General features: G+C 47.7%; 6 protein-coding genes across 6 annotated transcripts; 1 reads left to right on the forward strand and 5 right to left on the reverse strand.

Annotated features, from left to right (window-relative positions):
- Positions 1-2594: 2594 nt before the first annotated feature.
- Positions 2595-3394, reverse strand: BT62DRAFT_935099 (uncharacterized protein). The gene has a single exon (XM_043186858.1). It carries the CDS (start codon positions 3181-3183, stop codon positions 2629-2631), a length of 555 nt encoding a protein of 184 aa, XP_043036973.1. The 5' UTR covers positions 3184-3394; the 3' UTR covers positions 2595-2628.
- Positions 3395-5041: 1647 nt separating this feature from the next.
- BT62DRAFT_1078535 (uncharacterized protein) lies at positions 5042-5603 on the forward strand (the record flags this gene model as incomplete). The annotated part of the gene is made up of 2 exons (XM_043179394.1): positions 5042-5478; positions 5546-5603. The coding sequence occupies 2 exons, from the start codon at positions 5042-5044 to the stop codon at positions 5601-5603; spliced, it is 495 nt and encodes a 164-aa protein (XP_043036974.1).
- A 635-nt stretch (positions 5604-6238) lies between these two features.
- Positions 6239-7717, reverse strand: BT62DRAFT_988290 (pectin lyase-like protein; the record flags this gene model as incomplete). Its single annotated transcript, XM_043190109.1, has 8 exons — positions 6239-6395; positions 6457-6572; positions 6631-6727; positions 6789-6973; positions 7033-7118; positions 7173-7331; positions 7393-7439; positions 7486-7717. The coding sequence occupies 8 exons, from the start codon at positions 7715-7717 to the stop codon at positions 6271-6273; spliced, it is 1047 nt and encodes a 348-aa protein (XP_043036975.1). The 3' UTR covers positions 6239-6270.
- A 569-nt stretch (positions 7718-8286) lies between these two features.
- Positions 8287-9428, reverse strand: BT62DRAFT_935101 (uncharacterized protein; the record flags this gene model as incomplete). Its single annotated transcript, XM_043186859.1, has 2 exons — positions 8815-9428; positions 8287-8758 (listed from the first exon to the last, which is right to left on the reverse strand). The coding sequence occupies exons 1-2, from the start codon at positions 9314-9316 to the stop codon at positions 8289-8291; spliced, it is 972 nt and encodes a 323-aa protein (XP_043036976.1). The 5' UTR covers positions 9317-9428.
- An 884-nt stretch (positions 9429-10312) lies between these two features.
- Positions 10313-12544, reverse strand: BT62DRAFT_1078539 (uncharacterized protein). Its single transcript, XM_043179395.1, has 10 exons — positions 12440-12544; positions 12338-12388; positions 12167-12280; positions 11965-12023; positions 11861-11908; positions 11740-11810; positions 11310-11381; positions 11227-11247; positions 11149-11175; positions 10313-11005 (listed from the first exon to the last, which is right to left on the reverse strand). The coding sequence occupies exons 1-10, from the start codon at positions 12483-12485 to the stop codon at positions 10669-10671; spliced, it is 846 nt and encodes a 281-aa protein (XP_043036977.1). The 5' UTR covers positions 12486-12544; the 3' UTR covers positions 10313-10668.
- A 1067-nt stretch (positions 12545-13611) lies between these two features.
- BT62DRAFT_1009292 (uncharacterized protein) lies at positions 13612-15838 on the reverse strand (the record flags this gene model as incomplete). Its single annotated transcript, XM_043177530.1, has 3 exons — positions 13612-13939; positions 15615-15670; positions 15728-15838. 3 exons carry the CDS (start codon positions 15836-15838, stop codon positions 13612-13614), a joined length of 495 nt encoding a protein of 164 aa, XP_043036978.1.
- Between the last annotated feature and the right edge of the window lie 2540 nt (positions 15839-18378).

An 18378-nucleotide genomic window follows, 5' to 3' on the forward strand; every position in this document is an offset into this window, starting at 1 on the left:
ACAGAGAGGTACACGCACGAATTGCATGTTGGTTTGGTTTGGGTGGTTATCGACGAGTTTGACTTTTCGATGGCGTTTACAGTAAATCCTGGCACCCTTTTATACTAGGAAAATGGGTTATCCTTACGCTCTTTCGGTGCCGGAAGGAGCGGAACTCGAGCCGCTGTTCCTTAAGCCATATGATGTCGTGGCCACCGAGGAGGTACTCTTGTGGAGCTCTCGGACCCGCGAATCATGTAGCGTTACCCTCCTACTAAACGGTCCTCTCCCTTGCCTCTTCTTGATGTCGACTTGCCTCCGTCGTCCGCTCGAGAATCCTTGGTCGAAGGCAAGAGATTTGGGACCTTCACCTCCTCAGACCAACCTTTTCTCACCGCGAGGATATTTGCATCCGCCAACGCCACCCGCATCGATACGGCTGATGGTCTTGATTATTCCCATCTGGGCTTCGGAGAGATGGAGCCTAGCGTCCGTGGTGGAGCCGCTTGTCTGTCTAGTGTTTGCCCATCTGGAATCGGGACCCCGCGATTGGGCTGATATTTGCGCTAGAAGGGTGCGCATCTGCTCCCGTAGTAGAGTAATCATTGGCCGAGGCAACGCCAGCGCTCCTCAGACCCCCCCGTTTTGATTTTCTGGATTCCCATTGGTGAGCGAAGCATTCTTGGCTCTCTCCCTTCCGTCGCCTTGAGGCCGCTCTCCACAGCCTCGTGGACGCTGGCGTTTCTCCTAGCAGTGCTATCGAGTAATGCCCCCTTTCTCGTCTACCTGCTATTTCTCTTGAATCATCCATTTTTAGCTTCGACAAGTGTCAGATGAATTCTATGGAAAAAAAACATAACATGCACATGTTGCTCGCCCACGCCCAGTCCTAGTCGGCCATTAGACTCCGTCAGCTTTTCCGCAGGCTATGCGGTCAGGATACAACCGACCGATAGATCTGGCTATTTGGTACCCGCATCTGTCAGAGTAAGCAGCGTCTGAATGTCCATCTTTCTTTCTCAGCAGATTGGCGCGACATTCCTAAGACGACGACCCGCTACAACTCCCCTGCGTCAGAACCGACTCCCGTACGCTATGATGACTTAGAGATGATTCGTCTTTCCACCGTATCATCGACCGATAACATCACTTATCTTTAGCAGAGCCTGCGCCCGCTTGGAGTCCTTTGCCCCATCATCCGCAACAAACCCGGTGAAGCCATGGTCACAAAAGAAAGGTGATGGATCGATCCATTCATGCTCTGACGAGTCCTCTCTTTTAAGATAAACGTCTCGACGCTTTGTCGCCTTGGTCACGTCCGCCATACGTGTGCCATCCATCACGCTACTGTGGAAGGGCGTAGCACACCACCAATTACACCGACGAGATTCGGTATTACCTTTTACTCTCCCAAAGTTTGCAATTACAAATTTTTTTTAGAATCTGATCCATTGTCAAAACTACGCAAGTGTTTGAAGTTCAGTACTGAAGTGCTGATCACATTCCACCGTTAGTCGCAGAGCCATCCTCGGTGAGGTCACATTTCCCCCTTTCATAGTATGAAGCTGCTGTTCTGCTTCAAGTGGCCATTCAAGTGCTCACTGGACCGTATAGCTTTGTCTCCATGTGTGAGACTACGTTCCTCCCAAGAGATAACATCGCCATTCTCATTTTTAAATTCTGTAGACTGCCGATTATCTAACCATTAGGAAAGTCTCACTCGCAGCACAGGCGAATCTGCATCATTGGAGTTCTCCTGAAACTTCAGCGTTGAATTAGCATTTCATTTAAAATACAGATTACCTGCTTCTCTGGTACGAAATGATAGTCTTACCAGCTGACCCAACGTCAAACTTAGCCTTCCTCATTCTCCCTTGATCATAGATCATATGCCAGTTTCTCGCCCGCCCAGGCTTGTTAGTGTAAACAAATCCTCGTCGTCCCAACGACCCGTATACCTTCCAAGAACTGTTCAAATTCGGAGATTCGGCCGCAACCTCACAGATCCGACGCGATGCCCAGAACGGCACAACACGTGCACCAGCCCACCCCAGGACACCGACAATCCTAGTCGGATTATCAGCGCGCAGCGAGTGTGTTCTCCGAACCTCGCGGATCTTCTCCACCGCCTTGTAGATCTGTTCTAGGACCTTGCTCTGTAGATACACGGCAGTGCGGGTAGGCTCCAATCGCCTGCCACTCCCAAACTATTATTCCAAATGCCGACAGATTACCGCTAGTAACCATCCTTCCCCTGATCATAAATGGACAAAAGTCAGCGGAGCGGGGAGGGGGGGGGGTTGGAGCATCCAGAATGGTGACACGTAGCCTTGGTGTTCCCGGGAGCGTGAATGCTTCCTATCTCGCGAAAGTGACTCTAGTATCGTGATGTAAATGTCTCTCGCAGACCGTCGAACAAGGTGCAAGGTGCCTTTGCACGGAGGTTAGGGACGCGAGCATTGTCGGATGGAAGCTTTTCCTTTGATCTGGGACATGCTCAGGGTCCAGACGCGTTCGAGGAGAAAGAAGAATCGAACTACAAATACAGTGGCACGCCGGTAAAAGTAGTGCACATCAGACATACGCCACGCCATGGAGGGTCTCAGACCTACAAAGACGTCTCGAGGGGTACAGCCGTGAAGAATCGCCCTACACAACCACTTCATACTTCTTAAAGCTCTTAACCAGCCTTTCCCACCGTCCACCATGCCACACCGACAAATCCTTCCACTCAGGGCTATCCTCGCCGAAAATGATGCGAAAAGACAAGATCCACCCACACATAGTGACGTCCGCGAACGTAGGCACGTTTCCCATAACAAACGGGTCCCCCTTCGCTATCCACGCATCAACCTTGCCAAGGTCATGCTTAAAGAGCGCCCATTGCTTCTCTCTATGCTCCCCATGCGGTATCATCTCTTCAAGTGTCATCCCGAATGTTTCCTCCCTCGTTCGCCTGAAGAACGCCTGGCTTGGTGGATGCAATATTGCATTTGATGCAGGGACTAAAAATGGAATTATCGCCATGATGTGCGCTTCAAAGGCAGATGTGAATGCAGCTTGTAGGGCTCGTGTACCGGGAGGGAAGAGGGACGGAGTATAAGGGTAGGTGGCATTAAGATATTCGGCGATAGCGGCTGATTCGGATACGATAGCGCCAGTTGACAAGTCATTAATGAGCGGGAGGAAGTAGTATGGTGTCATGCCATCAGGCTGGGTCGCGCTGGCCGATACACCAAGCCTCTTGTATAACGCCTCGATATCAGGGAATTCAATCCATTCTGTACGATACGGGATGCCCTTGAAGTTTAGCGCGTATCTGGGCAATGATAAGAGACGGCCTGAAACGGACACAGGATACTATCTGACCTCGCTTTCCACGTATTAGGAGAACATGCATTGATGGGTAATTTTGAAGGGATATCGTAGAAGATAATGGTCGTCGACATGATGGTTGATCGATAAGATGCGAATGAGATCGGCTTCAACGATCCGAGTTTGCATTTATCTTATTCCGCGGACAAGCGATCTGACCCTTCTCTCCCCAAAATCAAAAAATTTAAGCATCAAGCACAGTTTCTCCAAGTAATGGCCCACATCTTTCGGACAGAACTGGCAAAGGATAGCGACAGGCGAGATTCGTAGATAATATGCATCCGGAGGGGGGGGGGGGGGCCCCTAGTCGCTTCAATGGATAAGGGAGTGGCGTCGTAGCTGTATCAAAAAAGGGTTGCTTAGGTTGAAAGTTGTGAACATCCCGAGTTCCGTTCGCTCCAAGACTATTAGAGGTAAGCTAGACGCAACGAGGCCTAAGTGACAGACGTACGACCTGTGAAAGTTTCCTTCAAGAAAGATAGCAGAGTCAATCGCTCAACAGGACTTTCAGTATTCCTTCGTATCGCCGCTAAGTCTCGCCCTATCTGCGCCCTTCAAGGTCGCATCCAAATGAAGCCACGGTCATGCAGTATCGAGGTCGACGAGAAATTCGGAAGCGATGGCCATCGTCATCGCTAAAAAAGAAAAGTGTCGTCGCTCTTTGGCCGCTTCGGACAGGGCGGTCCGTCGGGCCGGTCATTGGGCCATCACTACCCTGGTTCGGTTCCTCCACTTGTCCTCCCCAACAGCGATCTACTTCCAGCCATTTGTAAAATCGGGAGCTCCTTTCGATTCGTCTCTAGTTCCCTCGGAGCCTTTATGTTGCTCAGTATATGACAACTATTGCTTCTCTTTACTCTGCCCAAAGGGCCAGGTGATAAACATTAAACAGTGATTCCTTCAAATTCGTGTTGAAATTGGAAGGAACGAAGCTGCTTTTGAGAGGTTCCGATCTCCGTCGGGTCTGTCTGTTTATGTACTTTCAGGGGTCTATCATCTTACGGGGTCTCTTCTTACGGCCATGAGATTGTAGCGGCAAGTCTGAAGCAGGTTCCAAGGCCCCTGGCCTGGAGAAGAAGCCTTTTGTGGGATTTCCATAAAAATAAGCCTGGGGTCGCCATGACAGCTCAGGGTGAATACTGCAAGTATTTTACTGACTTCGCCGCCACAGAAGCCTCCACCTCCCACAGGGCTGCCTCTGTCTTCTGACATATGCAAATCACTCATGTTCACATTATGTCTCACGCCCCTGCAGGCATGGTCGGGGAACGTGTGATCTCGAGTCGTTTCTGGCTAGGACGGCGCGTTTCTGAATCCCAGAATCGACTGAGGGGGGGTGTAATGACCGATCTCGTTCTTTGAAGGATACGAAACTGAAGTACGGTACGTGCAAAAAACCGAGATACCTGACAAGTGTCATTTATCCGCGTTCTAAGTGCGAAATGAGCCTCAATTACTGCGCAACCGAATGTGCCTTTGTGGCTATGGAACATAATTTTTCCATGCGTCATAATTAGCGAATGGCACACGAGCGCTCGAGTCTAGACTGGCTATGTTAGTTGACCAATCTGAATATCGAATCTAACTCTGAACAATGGGACGCCACTAAAAAAAGTTTTTCAATAGCCTTCAAGCTTCGCCACAAGTGTGATCCTCCTCTCTGAGTAAAACTGCACTATTGCCTCCGATGCTTGATTGCTTCTTACGTCCCAAAAATTCCGCCACCCCACCCATGATCTTCTCAAATTTCCCAGTTGATCGGGGTTTGATCCCTTCCCTTCTCTACTTTATAACGCCCCCCTCATTACTTCTGGATCGTCCTATCCCTATCCTTCCCCGGCTGGAAGTCGCTTTCTATCCCTCTCTTACCCCGCCCACGCTGAAAAAAATGTGCCTTTACATAACCTCCCAATACACCTACACCTGCGGGAAAGTCAGCACCACTGAGAACCGCGTCCAATGCCCACACCGCCAAAAATACCTCTCCGAGAAGCGCGCATGGTTGGATGGCGCCGCGGCCCCCAAGTGCTTATGCGACGGGATCCCAAAAAAGGAGAAGAGGCGCGTCGAAGTGGGGAAGCCGTGCAAACCGAACTGCCCGTACATCGCGTACCCAGAGTTCCAGTGAGTCTCCTCCCCCCTGTGCGCGTTTTTTAAAGGACGATGATGATCTGACTGGGACAGTGAATAGTCGGCCATACAATTCCCGCTACGAAGCGAGGTTTCAAGCGTGGACTTCGTCGCGGTAGTGACGCTCCTCCAAAAATCAAAAAAAATCCAGCTGGCCATGGAACATTCATTTCGTTGTGTGCTATCCATTTTCGCTCATTGTGTAACCTCGGAACTTGCTATCTGTCGTCTATCTGAATGTACGATACCTTCATTATCGGAAAGAGTACGGTACAAACTGTACCAATCGAAACATTCCCTCGATACATCTCTCTTACTTACAAACACAAAATTAATACAATGTACCAGTATCCCTTGACTATCTAGCAGGACATCATGTCAGGTTATCTTGTGTTCTTTGGTGACTGTAAAATGTCTGAGTAATTCTGGTATAGAAAGCCGAGAGATTTAACGTCGTCAAATCAGACTTGATCTCTATTTTAATCATAGTGATTTCCACTTTCTCTGACGAGGGTTAATTTTTATCATCGGCTCCACATATAATGGGGAATAAAGACTCCTAGCAAGATGGGAGAAAGGACCCGTCTCAGAGCCAACAGCACGATCGATCTCGCTGTTTTGACATCTCGGCCTCCGAGTCAAGGACTTTTTGCACACTTTAAGCCATGTAAAGATAGAAACACGATGATATTTAATCAAAACAGGAGCAAAAGAGTAGCAGCAATATATACTCAGCCACTTTGCGGCAGTGTACACCAACATGTGTATCGCTTTCCGCTAAACAGATTACAGATAATCGCTATCCACCCAATCCGCATAATCACTACCCAAAACATCCGATATCGTATATCCGCTCGTCGAAGTCAGTATCGTACCAAACGATGCACGAGTACTATCAGACGCCCCATCCCCTGAAAAAAAAAAAAGTCCAGTAGCCACTCACTCACCACGAAGCAGCAAGTTCGAACGTACCAGAACTGTTGTATTCAGCAAAGGTGACATCGGCGGTATTGGGTTCGCTGCTGGACCATTCCTCCCAGCCAGCACTGTTGATCAAATCTCCGAGCGAGCAGGAGGTGTAGACGACCCTATTTGGTCCACGATCAGCCACCATTCATACACAGGTGTATGGAGCTGATGACACACCGAGCATATGCTCCCCACGGCCGACCAAGGAACACTAGCCCCTCAAGAGACGCCGTTGCCGAGCTGCTAGTAGTGATAGTCGATTCGTTAATGACATCTGAGACGGATCGAACGTAAAAACCCGGGACGCAACAAGAAGCAAGTTCACTAGTACTCACACAGACTCACTCCATCCGACGATGAGCGTCCGTTTGCGGTAATTGCTCCGGCACCCACGGAAGCAATCGTGTTCTGGTGGAAATACGCCCGTGCATACTGACCGAAAATGTAGTCGACCGCTCCTTCGATGTAACAGGAGCCATAGAATTGGTTTCCCGTTTGTGCGAGCACTGTATCCTGATAGCTGTTCGATTACGGTCAGACACCACTCGTCCTAGAACACAGCTACGAGGGATGTCTTGCCTATAGAAGCCCACACCATAGTAGCCGTGATTTGTTCCGTAAGCACTCAATGCCAGTGCCTGACCATCAGTACTAGCTTCACCGTACTAGAACGTATACGATCAAAAGACCTCTCATACCAAAACTTCCTACAGGCGTACCGTATTTTTCACATTGACGTTGTACAGAGCAAAGTCGTCCTTGTGTACGCGCAAGGTCCCAGTCGAGTCATCATCATCCGCACTGGCAAGAGACAGCGAATAAGTGATAGTAACCGTATTGCTCGCGTAGCTACTGGTATCAGAGGTCTGGCCCATGATCTGAGCGACGGACATCAGCACGGCTCCGATTTGCAAAAAGAGGCGAGTATGTAGTATGTACCGTCGTCTGACCATCGCGATCGATGTAGACTTGCTCAGTGTAGGTACCTAAACAGTCTCTAAAATGGATGCTCGAGCAGGAAGCCCGACTTACCTTCATAAATGAAGATAACCTGGTCAGTCCCATCGTCAGCGAGCGAGTCGACGGCAGCCTGCACTGTGCTGTATTCCCCGGACGCTGCTCCACTACCTCTCACAACAACAGCACCCGTTGGTGCAGAAGTACGGCTTTCGCGCTTCACGACGGGGTTCGCATTGGCCAGGCGGCTGGCAAAAAGAACGATAAGATAAAAGAGCGTCAGAGATCGGAGGGCAAGGAACACCATTTTGTGTTGGTTTACATCACAGCTCCCGCCATCCTTTAAATACTGGCAACGGCGGCTTTGTATAGGATCAGAACGTGTTGCTTGAACGACCGGGCGCAGCAGCGGGGCCGCGACATCACTGGATTTGCAACTGCAGAAGATTCCATCCGAGGTTCAACCGGAGAGAGGCAATGTTTTGAAACATCTCGCGTAGTAGGTTACGGTGCTGGCGCCAAGGCGGATTACGGGGCGGATCCAGATCTATTTTTGGTTTATTCTGAACAGTTATAGCGAGGATCTGCAAGATTCCGGATTTTTTCAGACCTTTTTCCTCTCTCCGGAAAACTTGAGTGCTTCGAATTCGCTGCCAGAGTTCCGTGTACACCATAGGATGGTCAATTTCGGCTACGGATGCCACCGCAGGCCAATTGCCTTAATTCGCGAATCTAGCCTGGGACTCTGGAAGAAATATCGTTGTTAAAAAATTCTTCGGAAAGGATTACACTTTCTCTAAATATGCAGCCCGCACCTAAGAGCCCACAAGATAACCGCCGCTTTGTGTTACGCTGCATGATATTCTCATACTCGTCCATCAACAGTACAGACCCGACGTAGCCCGGCAAGTTTTCAATCGATCCTCGGACCGAGGGAACAGGGCACCCCGCAGCTTCTCGTCCCAATTCAAACCAGACTCGTCTCGACGGGGCCCAACAATTTTCAGTTCGTTCACCACTCCCTGCGCGACTCGAGAAGCCATGACACCATCCATGCTGTCGAACGACGACAAAAGAACCAACAACTCCCTGTATTTCTCGTTATCGACACTATGCCTGTCCTTACTCAGGTCAGCAAGAGCCACGATGCCCATATCTTCGGCGCGGTGTTGTCGAAGCTCATCCTGCCAGGTCCACCTCAGCTTCGGGAACGCAAAGCCGACCTCGATGGAGGGCGCCATAGTCTCATTTGCCAAGTTCTCGGCCGTCCAACGCAGTAGTTCCGTGCCATGTTCGGCCTTCCTCCTGACGTAGAGCCCTAGCGTCCGAAGGCACGGTAGAGGAATTACTGAAATTGGAGATCAGAAATGTAGCATCGATCGGATAATAGTTGGTCTGACTCACAGTCATTGCTTAGAGAAAAACACAGCCGAAGCTCCTCGATGTGCTCACGGGCCCTTGCTAGGATTCGCTCCAGGATAGCGCAAAGCTCGGAGGAGGGCTTGTCGTAGTCCATGACGCAGGGAATGGAAAGACACTGAAGTCCTTCAATATCGAATGGGGAATCACCGCTGACCATGAAAGCCAGCACATCCTCCATACGCTGGCAGCCTATACCTTCGAAGCTGATCGTCTTGATCCTGCGCTCACTCACGACGGCGTAGGGTCTACCGCGTGAATGAAAGAGCCACTGTTTCCACATCTCAGAGCTCCCAAAACTGCTGTAATTGCCGTAGAAGGCTCCGTACCCTCGAAAGTGGACATGCTTGAGATGACTACAGTGCGCAAGCAGCGCTATGATGACGGGAGCGGGGAACTCTACTGCAGCCCCGTTGAAGAGCTGCAGCGTGAGCTCCCTGATCCTCCCAAGGCACGAATCTCGGAATGCCTGCGTTAAGGCAGCCATAGAGGGATTCTCATCGAAGTACAGCTGCCCGAGACTCAATCGCTCGACGCGCTGAAATCCGGGGAGGCTGCCAAGAATGCCTACCAGTTCTCCGACATGTTGGAGACGGAATCCTAACACGTGAACACGATCTTCTGACCGAACGATCTCCTGAACGCCCTCGAAATCGTTAACCAAGTCGCTGAGATAGGGAGGGCTCTGCGACATGCAGGCATCCCAAGACCATACATTTGTGGTCCCCGCTGGAAGAGAGGCATTAGCAGCGAAAAAATAGTCTGCTGAGGAGCTAGACAATGTGGGGTAGACTCTGTAGAGTCCAGGCTGACAGAAATTGGGAAACGTGAGCATAGTTGAAGAGTTAAACAGAGAGTGATTCGGCCTCTTGTTAATCTTTATTTGCTCTGTTGTCTTTGTCCGGATTTGCGCAGGAAAGCCAATGTTATTAGGTGGCAGACTGAACCTAGTGGCGACAATTCTTCCAAATAGGGGATGAACCCGGGGACGCAGGGCCATCATTATGCAAAAATGTAAAACGGACGGAGAAAATGTGAGATGTTGTCTGTCAAATTTGAATCGTCAATGACGCAATTAACACGACTGAGACAAAGAACTAACCTAGCATAAGGGAAAAGGAACTCGTGGAACGTAAACAAGCGCAGGACTATTGAGGACATGGGCCAGAGCATTCGAAAGTGGCACTGAATAGCATACATAGATTCTGAAGGTGTTGTGGGTGTCTATTGAGCGAAGCAACTCCCATCGAAGAGTCGTGTGGTCTATGACGTTCGTCACCTCGTTGAATTCTCATTTATCCGGGAGACTTGGAGGAAGAGGATATCTGTACCATCATATCGTTAAGCAAAGAACAATAATAACAATGACCTACTATGGCCAGTTCAGGAGGATACCAGAGGAACGAAAGATCCAGGCCCTTTTGCCGAACAACTCCGATCTGTACGTAAGCAATATTTTTTTCTGTTCATGCAGGCTTGACATCCCACCGATGCCCTGTAAGCCGGGTATGGACAATACACCACCAATAGATCGCCCAGGATGCGCAGAGTCAGAATGCGGACGTCATAACAGACCGAGTCGCTCACACTGCGAAGGGTCTTATTGCCGAGTTTCAGAGGATAACCAGGCGGCACCACATAGCTGCATCTGTGCAGTATCAAGTTGGGAGCCCTCCAACTGGACCTGCTCCTTAGCGCTAGATGTTTCTCCTCCTGCGCGACAACCTCATACGTCTCGAAACTTGCTCAACCTGCTCCACCGGTCATCATGCCAGATGGATAAATCTTTCCGCTCTGTGTTGTCATCACCAAGAACGATATGGAGACATGAAAAGACAGTCACGTCGACAAACAGGCAGTGTTTTGCTCGTAACGAACATGCGCCCTTCCGTCAACCACTGATTCCTTCCCGAGATCATTGAACACCACCCCCTGCTTCTCTTTGGTTCGGAAAGCAGATTCATCTCTTCTATCGTCGCTCAGAACAAATCCTCCTTCGCCTGCTTGTCTGCTCAGATCCAAAACCATGGAGACAAGAGGGATAAACGATGACGTTATCACAACTTTGACGTGGGCTTCAAGGCAGATATGAATGCAGCGCACAGGGAAGAAAGACGGAGAGTGTGAAGATAGGCAGCTTTTAGATAGTCGAGGATGGCGGCTGAAATGGATAGCGCTATCCTGCGAATCATAGTGGAAAGAAGTAGTGTGGCATCACCGAGTCATTCTGGGTAGCACTGGCTGATACACCACATTGTGATTTTATCGTTGATTGATCGCCCCGACCATGAGATCGGCCTTGTTAGTCTAAGTTTTCACTCGTCCTGTTGCAAACGAAAGGACGCGCTGCTAGAAACATCAGTAACTAGTATATCAGCAGGGAATGAGGCTACGCACCACCATGGCCGTTCGCTGAGACTGGTTCATTGGACATAACGCCAGGTATATCCACAGCAGCTGCCTTCCAGTCTGTTTCTTACAAAGAAATTCTCGATGTATGCGCCGCCAGGCCGTTCAATGGTTGAGAAACGTAGTTGGGAAGGGCGGCGGGACTGTTTCAAATACATTTGGATATTGTCGACTCTTCTGGTCCGGCTCCCATTCAACATCTCCATCACTGCAGGTGACAGATCTGCCTCAGAATTTGCTGAGATCTGTGCCAATCACAATGCTAAAATCAGTCCATTCCCTCTTGACATGTACTGTTTGGGCAATATAATATGGAACGATTTTGAAATGGTGGGTTCTCTCTCTACCTTCTTCATCACCTCTCGATTGACTTGGAACACCAGCATGTATTTATGTTGAGATCGCTGTCTGCACCCACTATCATGATAGCCTTATCTTGTATTGCCTAAGGGGCGTTCTAAGCCTGGAGAACAGAAAATGGCTACGATATTCAAGACTCACCTGTTGGGCCATTTCTTTGAACATGGCGGATCATCCGCCAACAGTGGTGTCATCCATCCATCAAGATCTGCCTTAAAATGTGCGTCAAATTTCTTAGAGATCCAGACGGAGCTCCACAGACGGTTTCCCCAAGAGCGTTATCCATGAATTCCTTGATCTGCGGCCCATACTAATAGGAAACCCATCTTGAGTGAATGCCGAAGATTACCTGGTTCAAAAACGTACAATATTCTGCCACCAATATTTTGTTTCTTCCGTAAGGCGAGCATAGGCATTGTTGAATCCTAAGGCGCTTTACTCCTCTCTAAGCATGCAATGTGAAACCGTGAGCAAATGACCATCTATGACATATTTGGTCCAAGAGAAACCGATGTTGCCCAAAGAAATGTCCCCGGACCGAAGCCTCCAAGAACTCCAAGGATCTTACCCTCCGAAACAGCGAGCCATACCTTGCCTTCGAGTAGCAGTTCCCGGTTTACGGATCTTAAAAAAGGATCGTACAAAGTCTTGTTTCCGCCAGTCATTGCACGGATAGTGGGGTCTGAAAGGAAGATCATATATAAAGATCATGGGCCTTTTATTTGAGCTCATAACTCACTGGTGTCATAAGTTCGAACAGAAATCGCGACGATCTCATCGAGCTGAATACCTGAAATAAGAGATTTAATCTCAATGATATAATTCAATTATAAGGACAGACTGGTCAGAAAAGTAGGGGAAACAATTTGGAAGTTAAAGAAGGACATTCTGGTGACGGTATCTAAATCCGAGAGAACCAGAAATGTTCTTTTAAGATGACTACGTGGCTCCTTGATACCCAGCCGCTACTCATGTGTCTCGGGCATAGAATCTCTGGTTATCATGATCGAATGATCGGTAATGGAAGTGGCTGAGACCCCAGAAGTTTGGTCGAGGAATCATCATGATGGTGATATCAAGACGGCCCGATATCAAGGGGAAGTATCGAAACTTATCGGACCAGGCGTCAGGAATAAGTCCTGTACCATTACTAGCGCATAAATAATTCTCGGTCTGCCATCCATGATAACGTTTGAGTAGCCCTAATCTGATCATGATGTAGGCCGGGTTGTAATACTTATGCCGCCGTTGTTAAGTCCTGTCAATGTATTCTAGTTTATGTTTGTAAGTGACAACCGATAACAGCCGACTCAGACAGTATATAGGCTCGTATCTTCGAAGTTCCAAGCAGCACAATCTACCACCCTTCCCGCATACCACCAACGTCAGTGAAAAATGAATGCGGTTATTCCCATCCTCTTAATTCAGATGACTTTTGTGGCTACATTCCTGCCTACGTCGTCACTCTGCGCTCCAAGTCAATCCAAGCCTGACACAGTAGCAGGTGGTAAGTACTTGAGTTCACTAATTGTATCCAGCTTGATAAATCAAGATCGTAGTAGCACGGAGTGCGCCTCCACAGCCATCGGTAGCCTTGATACTGTACAGGACTTCGGATGAAGTCGACGAAGCTTAAGACTGGAGATATTTTTGGTACGGAATAGTTCCCGCTATGCCTTAGTCTGTGAAGCTGAGGGTCCTGGGATTTATTCGTTTTAGGATTTGGTTATCGGCTTTCAATGTAAATTTTATGAATTTATATGGTCCTTGAGTACTTGAGTAACTGTTATGATGAATCTTAGCATTATGTATAAATTTCAGAGGCTCGTGCTTTGTTATATTGACGAAGTAGAACTAGAGTCATAATCTAACGCGAGACAATGATTCTTGTCCTGACGCCGCCGATTCTCTTCAAAGTCGCGCTGGTTCTGCTCTGCCTCTCGATAAACAACCTCCTAGTCATTACATACATAAGCGTCCGGATGGACTTCCACATTACGACCCGTCGCTGACTCAAGCGAGGTGTCGGAATGGCAGGTTACGATTTGTCGTAAGTAATTCAGACAGTGAGCGATAAGTTTCGAGAATGCCTTTGCGAAGAATGTTGAGGCACTGCAGCTGACGGAACATTCGCAGGGTAAAAGGACGCTGTCGGTCACCGAGATGAAGATGCCCGTCGCCTGGAACGAGACTGGCCCATTCCGCATCTGCATCCCCACCTTGAATTTTGAATCGCGCAGAAGAACCTTCGATAGAAAGCAAGATGGTGTCTAGTTTGGGAATAGGCCATTCATAAGGGAAGTCGTCATCGTCGTAAGCTGCAGATTCTTCATACAGTGCTCTGTTTATTGAAATTAGTTTTGTGTAATTCATATAAGGATCCACCACATTGTGTAGCTCACACTGTCCTTTACATATTAAGTATTCATATTCAGCAACGCATTGTGCCACCTATTGTTAGATGTCTGGAACCCTAGGGTGTCAGAGTGAGGATCGAGCGAAGTAATAGGAAATCGGCAGTGAGGGGAAAAATATTGAAGTCTATGAATCCTGGTGGTAAAGATTCATTTCCCCATTCTCTGAGATTAGACTGGCCTATGCCATAGAAATATTGCACAGGCTGCACCATAAAACAATCCAGAACAATGTCTCTATCATCTACAGTTATCTTGGTGGTGAGTTTGTTTAGATTGTACGAGGTCTTACTGAACATTTCTAGGATTACAGAGCTCCCAGAATAGAAGAGGCCTCAGTGTATAATGAACAACATGGAAAATACCCATAATACTGAAGCTATTGGCGTAATAGTTGTAGCTGCAATATTATGCGATTTCCTGATGTTGATTTTGCTTCTAGGTCTGGGGATCAAATCTTGCAGAATGGAACTTTATGCAGCATTGAAGAAACTGCTTAATAAGGCTGCCTTGGTAGGAACAGACCACCCACAGGTGTAAATGTCATTTTCGTTTGAGAGAGATCTGGTGTTCGACTCGTGTCTACATCAAAAACTGATATAGGTTTCTTTTCATGTTCCTCTGCTTCGATTTCGGTACTTCGGTCTTGCGACTTTTTTTTTTGAGAAGTCGGTTCGGAAGGTGAGGTTTAGTGGCGAGTATCTCAATAGTCAATCCCAGCCACGCAATAGATGTATTGAATGAGCGAGACATATACCTATCTCGAACGTAAAGGTCCGAACTCAGGATTCTGGGATTTACCGAGTTGGCTACGCCAGCTTCAAAATTACCAACAACTTGATGCATACAATCATGCAGAATTGAACTGACATTAGCGTAGAGTACCATTTATCTACGATTGTACATGAAATTCCTAATGATAAACTCATACATGATCCACTCTGTTGCATGTCTTATCCCAGAAACAGGCTGCTCGGGGCGGAATAGATTGACTTGAATGTTTAGTGGTGCTCTTTCCTCTTGGCCTTTGAAGATACGGCCACTCTTTAAAGAAAAATATCGGTCAGGCAGTGAATAATTTGACTAGTACTGCTATACTACTTACATTCTTAGAGAATATTTCCTTCATCGGTTCCAAAAAGAACAAAACAAGCTGCTACTGCACTAAATCTAAGCACGATCATTCAACTTCTTAGTAGAGGATAGCCAATATGCTGTTCAGCTTGAGGTGAAAGTCACCCTACCTGGTCCAGAAAGCCAAGCTGCTAGGCCGGAGTCGGGGTTGCGTAAGAGAGGGACAGCTACGATTATCTTGATGATAAGTTCCGTGTGCCACTTCTCTTGGCATGGTTTGAGCCTAATATGTCTGTGCATAAGGATCGGTGCTGCTGTTGACGGACAGAAGAGCGCACATACTACGGAACATCTAATCGGAAAAATGAGTTCCACTGGAGGCTCCAGAGGAACAAGACTGTTGTCGGCAGACTCGGTGTAATATACACTTCCTTGAGCGTAGCATTTGAGGAACAGCACAATTGCAGGAGCAATAGTTAACCTTAGCAGTTCCAGAAAGGCACAGATGATGGTCCAGATGGGGCTTACCTTGCCGTGATGGAAGGAAAAGATAATATATACCCGACAAGATGGGGGAAAACAGACTATGAGATGAAAGTCAGATGGTAAATATACGGGCTCATACTTATGATTCACAGCACGAGATGAAAATCTTTACTGTAGTCAACCGGGGTTTCATGGGGCACAAGTAAAGTCCACACGATGAACTTCACCCCAAGATTCGAAATGATGGGCAGGAGGACGTAATACATAGCGGTACGCACGGTCAAGGACGGTCGGTAACAGGTGCACTGCTTAAGAAGAGAGACTTTGAACGCGTTTCACCTCGAATGGGAGGACAGTTGTGGATATCTGATAAATCTCATCAAAGGGTTGTTCCACGGAAGAAATGCTTTACCCGGGCTCAGAGACCGCCTGTATCACTTCTGGCAAAGAAACGTTAGAACGATTCCTATTGCACTATGGTTACTGTAATATCCCATTCAAATATAGGCAGGTGATAATTGTGATACTGATGGACCACAACATAGTTCAACTTGAGAACCGCGCGGACATTCGGAGGGCGTGGTATCGAATGCACTGCTGCCATAGAACGGAAATCCGGCACAGGATATTGCATTGGACAAGAGACCAATGTTGCAGCGCCGCGAAATTATACAAGAAAACCGGAAGTGATCATTGCAGCCCCCACTTGATGAAGATGAAGAACGATAGATAAGGTTTATCGCGCCCCGCGCTCCAATGATGCCGTGAGCGCCCTTCTATTCACATAGTGGACGGATTTAGTACCACAGATACGAGCATAGGTGAGTGGGTATATGATACCCTTCATAACATCCACTGTTAGAAAACAGCAGGATTTCATGAACCGGAACACGGACACCATAGTTATCTCCTTTCATAGCATCTCATTGCCATAACTACCTCGTTCTGATGTGATAGATGGTGTGATTTAGCGCCAACGCGTACAGCAGAGCGCTGTTCTCGGGGGACATGGGAGTATAAATGAGTAAAGGGTTCATATTAATAGTCTGCCTCACATCCTTTGCCGCTGAGATTTTGTTCTTTATTGTTTCATCAAATGTCATGGGAATGAAGGAGATGCCATCTGTACGGCGAAGTCATATAATACCTAATATATGCTTTTTAGCATCCGCCGCTAGCTTCATTTTCGGCAGAATTTGTTATCGAAACCGAATATTTTTGCGTTGAACCGAGCGACAAGTGTAACTATTTCCGACGAAAGGACATCACCGGTGCTTCATTTCCAGGTTGCCTATGCGTTACATTTGGTTTATAAAAATTCAGCAATAAGGATGCCAGTAAAAACAGGAGGCTGCGAGGTTCCCGGAAAATACTTGCTTTGTGCCAAGCCTGTTATGAAAACTCTGAGTGAAATCGGCGTGATTGAACCCTTGGTGTGATGCCATGTTGAAATAGTAAGCTTCTGTGTTATTCAAGAGGCTTTTGAGTTAGGCGTCCATACCAGAAGAATCCGCCGCCCGAGGAGAGCAGCTGAAATGTAATAGGTTTGTAGCCTAGGTTCATACTGAAAGCTTGCACTGTTCCAGCAGACTTTTCGTCTCAGAAACAGCAGAATGAAGTAAGTGCTTTGAACACAAATGCCGAGAGCGCACAACCGTCCGAGTCCATATTGGTGGTTCAAGATCAAGGGGGGCACTGGTTTGCCGCCGGCAATCACATTGACATCCATGTAAGGGCATGAACGCCTGAGAGTCGATCTGAGTCAATATCCTGAAAAGCCGATTATATCAGAAAGTCAAAGCAGATAAAACGGTTCAGGTATATGTTTCAGAAAAGATAAATATGTGGAGATCGAGTGGATGTGGTTATCAACTGATGTTCTTATTATCTGGGCCAGTCTTAGCAGGTTTTGCTGAGAAAATAAATGTATTTTACAGTGAAGACGAACGATACTATGGGATACAAATATGAGGACTGTTATGGGATCAAAATAGAGAGGGGTGTGTTGTGGGAATGTAATTGTTGATGATCTAGGCTACATGTTATGTATGCGATGTGTTAAAAATGATGGGATGGGACAAGAAATCCGAAATGAGGTGAGTTGAAAGAGTTCATCATGTAGAACTAAAGGATATTTGAGAATGTCATCATCGATATCTGGCATAAACAACACACCGAAGAATGAGGTCAATAAGAGACATCGACTTTATCGGCGCGGCGGCGCGCAAGGCGTCCAGAATTGGTTATGCGGTGGCTAATATCAATTGTAATTATATGAGTACAAATTAACGAGGATGAACCTACCCCGTTTTCGATGCTGCTATAATCTATCTTGACGTCAGCTCCTGTATAGCAGCAACGAGGACAGAAAAAAAAGACCGACGATTGACCATGCACATATAGAATGACATTAGGTATCCGCTATCATCTAAACCCATGACAGTGCAGACTTCCCCTGCAGCCCATGGACATCCAGGAGCCCAGTCGCGTCGAAAAGCGGTGAAGCGTGAATACATGATTGTTGGGAGGATAAGTGAATAGCTGTCAGAGACTGTTGTTATGGCTTTTATGTACGCCCAGAGGCCATAAAAAGACCCACCGCATTAAAACAGCTCTAACTCCAAGGTGCTGTTGGCTCGGTTCCGAGCTTGCTGTTCTAACAACGAGATTGACGGGCGGTGGAGATGTTTACCGAGTCAGCAGCTCGCCGTGCTGTTTTCTCCATGTCCAAAGCGAGGAACAAGGTTCAGGTTCACCGGCAAAAGGAATTTTTGCTGACTCAAAGCACCTCTTCTGGAAACAAGGA

The sequence above is a fragment of the Guyanagaster necrorhizus genome (genome assembly GCF_019112545.1).
Source record: "Guyanagaster necrorhizus MCA 3950 unplaced genomic scaffold BT62scaffold_23, whole genome shotgun sequence".
NCBI classification, from domain to species: domain Eukaryota; kingdom Fungi; phylum Basidiomycota; class Agaricomycetes; order Agaricales; family Physalacriaceae; genus Guyanagaster; species Guyanagaster necrorhizus.